The 9,705-nt window shown below is 33.6% G+C and overlaps 1 protein-coding gene across 3 annotated transcripts; it reads right to left on the reverse strand.

The window, feature by feature from the left end:
* Positions 1–1,781: 1,781 nt before the first annotated feature.
* LOC141461833 (nuclear factor NF-kappa-B p105 subunit-like) lies at positions 1,782–9,108 on the reverse strand. 3 transcript variants are annotated; one of them, XM_074143209.1, is made up of 6 exons: positions 8,991–9,108; positions 7,409–7,531; positions 5,793–6,039; positions 4,650–4,816; positions 3,683–3,845; positions 1,782–2,240 (listed from the first exon to the last, which is right to left on the reverse strand). In XM_074143209.1, the coding sequence occupies exons 3-6, from the start codon at positions 5,996–5,998 to the stop codon at positions 1,934–1,936; spliced, it is 843 nt and encodes a 280-aa protein (XP_073999310.1). In that variant the 5' UTR covers positions 5,999–6,039; positions 7,409–7,531; positions 8,991–9,108; the 3' UTR covers positions 1,782–1,933. The 3 variants fall into 3 exon arrangements, with proteins under 3 accessions (XP_073999310.1, XP_073999311.1, XP_073999308.1); XM_074143210.1 differs by lacking the exon at positions 8,991–9,108 and adding an exon at positions 7,601–7,742; XM_074143207.1 differs by lacking the exon at positions 8,991–9,108 and having other exon boundaries at positions 7,409–7,754.
* Between the last annotated feature and the right edge of the window lie 597 nt (positions 9,109–9,705).

Below are 9,705 nucleotides of genomic sequence, written 5' to 3' on the forward strand. Positions count from 1 at the left end.
AGATTGTAGAAAAAGTCGCTTGCAGTGACTATTTTGACGTTGTAAACTTTTAGGTTGTTTTGCCCAGCGTTCGACGTGTATACACGTTATTGTCTGATTTTAATTCCGCACACCTTGGGTGGGTTTTAAACTAAATTCCACGCTTAACTGGTTAATGGTACTAATTATTTTATGTATAAGTTTGAATATTGAAACCGGTCAGAAATATAAGCTTACGTGAAAGAATATTTTAAGTGTAATTTCAACGAATTTGTTGCATTTCGCAGAGTGTGAATAGAATTTAATGGCCAATTATTTGGAAAAAAAATCAAATTTCCTAATGAATGAATTAAATACAAAAATTGCATTTGTAAAAATGATTTCTTTCTATTTTTGTAGTTACTTAATATCTATTTTCTTTGTAAGAATGAATAATGTCTTATGAATTTACCGAATCTATTTCGTCTATTTATTTGTCTAAAAATAGAATAATTAGTAGAATCATGTTTCAATGGATTTCAATTCCTCTGGAATAATTTATTGTTTTTTCTTTGTATCAATATGTAGTATTTTTTTAATAATAAAGAAGTTCTAAATGAATAAATATGTTTACTTCATTTTATTACTTCTAGTATGAGAATTATTATACATTATATTTTAATGTATAGGCACCCTGCCCATTGTGCAAGGTGGACAAGGACATTATGCACGTCTTAATTGCATATCCAGTTTTTTATGTTTTAAGATATAAGATCCTAGTTGAACATATTAATGTCCCTCCAACTAAAACAGTTATAGAAAATCTATTATGTTTCAAGAGTCGGCAACAGGTTTGCTTTTATGTTAATACGAGGTGTGGCTATTAAGTAACGAGACTGATGCTGCTACAGAAGAACTACGCATGCGCCAAATCCTAACGACCGACAGCTGTGCAGCGTAAAGCCTTCTCTTTCGATTGCAGCGTCTCACGTGTTTGTAGAGAAATCTGTCTGAAACCGTCCGTTTGTGTAAGAGGTGTTTAGTTTCGTTACATGTAGTAGAGCAACGAATTGTCGTGAAACTTCACATCAAAACTAGGTAAAACCGTTACTGAATCTTATCTTTTATTAAAAGAAGTTTATGGCGACGAATGTTTATCACGTGCGCGAGTTTTTGAGTGATTCAAGCGTTTCCAAGATGGCCGAGAAGACGTCGGAAATGATGACCACCTGGGTCGCCCTTTCACGTCCAAAAAACGGATGAAAATATCGATTATAATTAATCAACATTACTACCGTGAGGTGCTTGCACAACTCCCGTGAAAGAGTAAGGAAAAAAATGACCCGATTTGTGGAAGAACAAGTCACGGGGTTCTCCATCAAGACAACGCGCCGGCTCACCCTGCATTGTCTGTCAAGACGTTTTTAGCCAAGTACAACATCCTAGTTTTAGGCCATCCACCCTTATTCGCCTGACCTGACTGATGTGACTTTTATCTGTTCCCCAAAGTCAAATCTGCATTAAAAGGAACACGATTTCAGTTTCCAAATAGCCTCCATTGATTACCTTTCATATTTTTTAAAAACTGTTTTACACAATCAGTTTACTGTCATCTACAATTATTTCTGTATTGTCAAACTCCATCCTTTGGGAGTTATCCTAAAAACATTGTGTAAAATAAAATCAAATAAGTTGCCTATTTTTTTCAGATGGATTTCTATTGTACACTGCATTGACTGTCAACTCTCATTATATAATCCTTTTTAATCCATGATTGTACTATTTAGTGTAAATAAAAGTATAAAAATCAACAAGCAATACAATTTTTGATTGTAAAAACTACATAAAACAACATGGTTTATTTATTTAGAAATATACAAGGATAAAGGAAACAAAAATAATTGTAATGAGATAGAATTAGTTTACAGAATTGCACTTGTCCCACAAATATGTTAATTAAGTATTTTGTTCATAATTATACTTTTGACTTTGTTGGTTCATTGCACATTGCCGAAATTTGGTGCAACCAGAAGCTGTTGAGTGCATTCCTTTCAAGAATTTGTGTGAATCCTAATCCCCAACAGGTGCGTATTATATAGTTCGCATTATACAACAATTTCTCACGATCAAAACGGTATTCAATTCCTAGCTCTTTCCATTCTCGGTTATTGTTTAACAAGAATTGTCCATAGCCGACCTTTTTTTGCATAAAGAGTGGGATTAAGTACTTTAAGCCAACTGCTCCGATAATCTTGATCACTTCATCTTGAAATCCTTTGTATCTGTAAAATATTTAGAGAAATAACTATTAATTGAGAATCAACTTTCGTTCTAGGAGGCTCCAATTAAGGCGCTATGAAATGACCAAAAATATTACTTGAAAAAAATGAGTTTAATGTTAATTGTCTCCCTTACCGTTTCGGAAGTTCATCCATCATTAGAGGTAAACACTCTCTCAAACTAATACTAATAATGTGTACCTAACCCCGATTTCGATAAAATTTGGCAGAATAAAGAGGTTACTAATTTCCAACATCAGTCACTTTCACTGCTATTCAGAAAAAAAGATACAATAATGCTGGTATTCGTAGTTTAATTTCTCTTAAGGTAAAATAATGTTATGACAGCTTAATTTTTCTGACCTCTCTTAACACTGTATTGCCAATGCTCGAACTTAGTTCAGTTATTGCCAATGTGGAGTCATATTGACTCCATAATTTATTTTTATCTTTTTTTTTATATTGATTTCAATTTTAATAATAAAATTTGCATTAAAGGATGAGAAAGAATAGGAATTGAGAACGAAAAAACAAATTTTTGTGGCTTTAACATTTCACGCAGAAGGAATTAACTTCAACTTCGCAGTAATTGCGGTATTTTCTAGAACCCTGATTGGCTGCCTTCTGATAAGCGACATTTTCATTTTTTTTAATTACATTCACTATTTTTTCAATAACTGAGCGCTGTTGATACGGATCGGAAATTACCCAATTCGCTGCAAGTTTTTGCTGCAATTCGGACAGCAAATCAATTCTAGAAAGAGGCATTTTTTTTGTGCTTTGATACTTTCTATGAAAATTATGTAAATCTATCAAATAAGCATTTAGGCAATAATCTGGAGTCAAGATTAGTAACAGAAAATCTACTTATATTACCAATCAGGAGTGGAATTGTGATATATTCCGCGGTAACTTGGACCCTTTGTGTGGTGGCTGTGAATCAGTTAAGAATATTTGAAAGGAAGATTTTAAGAAAGATATACGGTGATGGGAGAGTGGAAAATAAGAACGAACAATGAGCTTTATGAGATGTATCAGGAAAATGACATATTACAATTCATAAAGGCGAGAAGAATTGAATGGTTGGGCCATGTGGTGCGAATGCCGGACAATCGGATGCCAAAAAAAATACTACTTTTCTCCAAAATGGAGGGTACGAGAGGTAGAGGACGGCCAAGAAGGCGTTGGATGCAGGATGTGGAGGCTGATTTGCGGAAGCTGGGTGCGACTGATTGGAAGAGGAAGGCGCTGGACAGAGAGAGGTGGTTCGAGGTTGTCAGGGAGTCCAAGGCTAGATCAGAGCTGTAGAGCTATTTAGTAAAGTAAAGTAAAAAAAAATTGTCTTCCAGTTGAGACAAAGACTGACACCCTAGAAGAGCTAGGAGCTTGGACAGAGTGCTGCAAGTTCTCTCCTTAAATAAAGTAATAACTCATGTCACACTTACACTGTTTCCGGCATCGGTACTTTTATTAAATTCTTATTGTTTATAGCGATACTGGCTAAGTTGTAGTAGTTGTCAGTACCATCAAGTATATTGGCCAAACAGCTTCCTCGAGCGACATCCACAGCGCAAAGACCAAATCTATCCTTCAAGTCCCATCGGCAACCTGTAAAGTAAATATATCGAATGCATAATGCACTTACCATTACGTCAGTAGATAGCGAGTAAGGCGTTTGTGCAGCAGGTTGAAGCTCAATAAATGCACAACTTTTTCTGTAATTGGGTGATTCCTTGATTCATTAATCATTGAAAAAATACAGTTGAAAATTTTAACAGAAATCATCGAGAACGAGTTTTTTTTAGGCATTGAAGTAAAAAATTTCATTGTTTTTAAAAAACATTTTGAGGCTCTGAGTTAAGCAAATTAATAAGAAATTTAATGCTCTTTCGTTAAGAATAAGCAGATTTGTTGTAGGATAAAGGATAGAAAAGTTACGACCGTTTTTATGGTGAAAAACGTGAATAACCCAACTGAGACAGTTATAGCCACTTATTAACACTAAATAATAACGTACAAGACACTACTAAAACCTATTCTGGCATACCCCTATCAAATTGGGTTAACATCTAGTAAACCACTGATAAAACAACTAAAGACATTACCAAAAATAATTCACTGAACGTTTCTTCGTTCACCAGAAACCACAAATTCATGCAAAAGCTAATTAAAAGTAGTCGATTAAAAAGTAAAGATTAAGAATACATTAAAAAAATTACTTTTTTAAACGAAGAGTTACTCTATATTTTAAAGAAAATTTGGGAATTTTATCTTTTATAGAAAAAGAGAAAAAAATTGTCAAAGTTGGGTGTTTTTCAACGTTACGCTTTTTCGTGCACTTTTTGACAATCAACCCTTACACAACTGCCCTACCGGAAAATTTTAATACTACAGTAATCAGAAAATAGAAACCTGCGCGTTTCAGTACTCGGACCACTTGTGGCTCACCAGAACATACTGCATAGAACATGGCATTCCATCCATTGGCAGATATAGCGTTAACATCCGCTCCATGAGTTAGCAAGCAGGTCAATAGGTGTGATTGATGGTATTTTGCAGCTAACATTAAAGGCGTTCGCCTGTAATAAACAAAAAAAAAAAAAATTAAATCCATATTATATTATTGTTATTATTTTCTTTAATGGTAACTTGAATTTTTGTCTTAACCATTAAGAAAGTTGTCTAGTACTGTCACCATTAGTGAGCAGGTCGTTTAAAACATGACTGAAATAGTAAGAATTAATACCTAACAAAGTAAACCGTCGGCCTATGGAACTGTTACTTTTTGTTTTCAACTGATAGAAACTCAGTGTACTAACTCATATCAGTAAATTTGGATTCGTGATATTTTTGTTTTTTAACCGTGGATGGCACATCTAGCAACTCCAGCATTCATTTTAAATCGTATGAATGGGTACAGGATCAATAGGAAAAATAAATAAAATAAAATAAACTCATTAAAAGTAAGAATTACAGGCTGACCTGTTAAATCTTGATTTTTGCTGCACCGTACGTATGTGCTCGTCTAAATTAAGAGTGCAATAACTGCACAAAAAGTTAGAATTATTATATAACTCATCTAAAATCGTAACCTAACTTTGTCCGGTGTATAATACAGAGCATAAAAACAATGGGAAAGTATGAGAACTGGCCCGAAAGGTTTATACAAACCTTCAATGAGTTTAACAGCTTTTTGCAGCATGCTTAGGGATGTATTAAATGGTTCTGGTTTAAAATACACCTGAGGAATGGTGACAACAGTTAACATAGGTAGCTATGTTTAAAGCTAAAGGCAGACTTGTTTTCCAAAGATCTAAGGAGCGTTTCCCAACCTGTGGTACGTGAATTGCTGGTTGGTGGTACCCGAAAAATATTCAATGATTATCTAATTTGGTAATTGGTCGTAAAGCCCGCCTGAAAAAATAAGCTCCATTTTACTTTTTTAAAAATTAGCATTTAAATTTTAAGGTGACTGAAAAGACAACAGGTTTTTACCATCCATTAAAAAAACAAAAAATACTCTCTTAACTAAAATAAAGACATAAATAATATTACTCTTTATGGTCTCGCGCGTTAATTTCAGCACCAGCATTTACCAACAGGTAAAAGCATTGAATTAACTGGATATCATCAAAACACATAGCTTGACATAGGCACATAAGAGGCGTGTATTCTCCTGAATGATAATTTGGATCGGCTCCGTGAGCTAACAAACTGGACACAATCTCCGTGACTGCTGTAGTAGCAGCGCACATCAACATCGTCCATGCGCTTTCGTCCAACACTAGGTTAACGTTTGCACCTATTAAGAAGCAAAAATAAAAATGATGCCAACATTTGTATTTTTTATCCTAAAAATATTTAATTTAAAATGTTTTTTCGAGCTAACATAAAAGTATACACAAATAGTATACTAAGACCGGATGGTGCGCTCTGACAGAACAGCCAAACAGTCAACCTGGTGTTCTATTGCATGAGCCAGAGGACGGTTATGATTGTTAGAAATTGCTGCCCCCAAACATTAACAACCTCCTTCAAGATTCAGAAGAGGAAAAACAAAAGTATGCGGAATTAGGGTATGAAATACAGTAGAGCCATTCGGGGTAGAGCTAATAGTACCGTTTTTGGCAACTAGAGTTCCATTAGTACTACACACCATTGCAGTAAACCCAGGGACTGGACCGAGACTGAGATACTGTCCCTGTCAGAAACGAGAACTCAGTGCACTGAGAAAGTGACCTCAAATATTGATGCGCCTTATTAAATAAATAATTTAAGTTATGATACTTTTATAAACTTTATTGTAAGGCAAGGATATAATATAATGGAAACATAAAACATTGTACTTTGCAGCATGGAATTCTGATAGTTGGATATTAATCTAAAAGGAATTCAACGATTAACATTATGAATGTTTAAACATAAAATAAAATAATAATAATTGCTGTAAGATTTTGGGAATATCATTAAAATTTAGAATCAAACAAAATAATAGTAATAAGTTTTATGATGTAGAGAAAGATTGACCCACATATTAGAAGAGTGTCAGGCACTCAAAGGGAAAAGACAAAGAACAGGGCGAGCAATATTAAAAGAGACTTCCCCTTATTTAGGAAGGCTATTTATCTTTTTGAAGAATAGTGATTTATATAGTAAAATTTAGATAAGTTGGGTTAGGCTAGGTTAGGATACATTAAGCGTGGAGTGGAATATCGAGTACACTCCTCCAGAGAGAATGTAGAAAGCGTGTATTTATTAATAAGAATGTATTTTCTGGTATGAATGTATTTATTTGCGAAATAGTTAGTGCTCATTTTGTTCAGTTTAGGTAAAATGATTACTTAAGTAATCACCTATTACTAGTCAAAGAATGGTGCAAAATTCTATGCTGACTTCTGCCTGTCATTGAATACGATGGTAAAGAGTGTAAGTCAGGAACATAACACCATAGCTCCCTCCGCCTTTGAGCATTCAAAGACATTGTTTTGAATGCCGGGTATCTTTTTGGGCTAGCGCCATTCTAGACTTTGAGGAATAAGTTCGAGTGGAAAGAGTGTGAGGTGCTAATAACCCAGTAGTTGATGCGCCAAAAAATTAAAAAAAATGTATACCCTACAACCTTTCAAGGCAAACTACTACAGGTTTTCTTAGTGTTGTACAAAAATTCTCACCTTTTTTTATACATCTTTTTACACGATTCGAATTTTTCTGTAGAATTGCAAATAATAATCTATCATCAACTGTCGATCCGAATGCTTTTTCCAGTATTTCTTCCGTTTCACTATCATCCAATTCTACAATAGAACCCATTATTATTACATAAATTTTAATATGTGCCACAGAAAAATAGAAAATAAAACTACATATAAAGGTTTAAAACTTTGAAAGTATTGTTAAAATAAACTTTTAAAACTATACGTTTAATTTCAGAATTTTACTGGTTACTAATAAAATTTTTTGTTAATTTTTGTGAATAAAAGCCGAGAACGATAAGCACTGTGGCCAACCTACTATTCATAAGATTCTCTCCTATAGTTAAAATAACAAAATCAAGAGTAAAATCATCCCAAAGTCTTCTTGATTGCAATTCTCCTTTTTTTTCATTTTTTAAAATGCGAATGTTTACCAAATTAAGTTGGCTTCAACATTCGTTCAAACTTAATTGTGTGAAACATTTGAGCATAAAGGTGCAAAAATGTATTTAAATGTAGCAAGGATAATGTAATCATTTCTAAACAAAATCAAGTTTTTTTGCACAAACAATTGTAAGCATTTAGCTTTTCCTAGCAGTGATATATGTTATTTCAATTACAGGCGCTAAGGTTCCCAAATTTTATTTCATTGACTTGACCACTAGACCAACACCCGCCCCTAGAAGTTTTAGAAGAGCAAATGGAGGAAGCTGTTTTAAGGATTTAAAGACAGATTATTAATTTGAAAATGACTTGACAACAAATGCAGTTCATTGCTATTACTTGCATTTTTCCATCAGTTCTATTTTCAAGCAAAGATCAATGCTGTCGATGAAATTAACTCGTGACTCGTTGCAGTTTCAAATAACTAATATTTCGCTCTGTTGTCCATCACTCATGAAAACACAATAAGTAGTGAATCACATTCAGTTAACATTGCATAATTTCCAGAAAGAATTGAATCTACTTTAAGCGCGCTTGATTAGAGTCGGATTGAGGGAGATGTAAGCGAGCTCTTGCAATAATGTCATCAGTAAAAAGAAACGACAAAGCGATTGAAAAGCAATAATATGGATGAGAAAATAACAGAACCTCAACAATTATAACAATATTTTTTTTATTTTCATTTCAATGACTATGTAGCTTACATTATTTAAACGTTTATAGCACATCTGAACTACATATTATGTAGAATTACCAAAAGATGTCCATTTGTTTACAAATCTAAAGGCAAATTAAATCCACGTTTTTTTGATCGCGGACAACTTATAATTTGAAAAAAGACGAAGGATTTCTGTCTAAAAATAATATCGAGAAATTAGGCTAAAAAAAAAAAAAAGTGCCAAGCATTAAATATTTTTTTATGGATCATGGTACAATAAAAAAAATGAAACTTTAAGAAATAATAGTACTTTTATAGGTTTAATTCCTTTTTAGGATCAAAGGCTGAGGCTGTACAAAATATTTTTCGAAAAATATAGTTATTATGTTATTCTTATATAGTATAACTATATAGTAAAGTTACGCCTAATTTTTCAGACAGTCTTTACGTATAACTTACCGATTAGGTGTCGCGCGGACGGAGGCTGATAGTAAATATACTTTACTGTAAATTTCTTTTATTAATCATTAAATGAAATCCAAGGCCTAGGAACCAGAAATTGAATCCAGTACCAACAATACTTAGTGGCATTGCGGAGCCTCGCTTTACAGCTTTGAGTACCCAAAAGCATTACTCGGCTATTTTCGGTAGTTGTCGGAGCAATGAGGTGCGCTTTAATCAGCCTCAATTTAATGTCAAAAACTTTAAATTAAAATGCTCTGTTACCACCGTGCTCTGACCGGTCAGAAAATTTGTCAGTTAATTTCGGTCAAGCGAAATCACTGCTTTCTCACTGTGTTGTTAAGCAAAATTGAAATTAATTCCTATAAAATTATTTTTTAATGATAGGTATTAACTCTAATTGAAAACGTAAATTTAACGGAATTTAATCTCTATTTTAAGATCAACAATGAGTCTAATACTATCTAACTAATTGACTTCATTACGGTCAGTTTTTCGCAACTGAAACTAATGATATGTTTGTTCAGAAGCTGCGCATGTTTCTGGAAAGATGTTTTGAAGGCGTCACGGTAGCCGAGCGGTTATAGAGGCGAGACCTGTAAAGCTAATATGTATTGTGGTACTGGGTTCGATTCCCGGTCTAGGCCTTGGATTTTATTAATTGATTAATATGAGAAATTTACAGTAAAGTATGTTTGCTAGTCACCTCCGT

The sequence above is a fragment of the Rhodnius prolixus genome, unplaced genomic scaffold, assembly GCF_049639745.1.
Source record: "Rhodnius prolixus isolate KJV_2025 unplaced genomic scaffold, Rpr scaffold_12, whole genome shotgun sequence".
Classification (NCBI taxonomy): Eukaryota; Metazoa; Arthropoda; class Insecta; order Hemiptera; family Reduviidae; genus Rhodnius; species Rhodnius prolixus.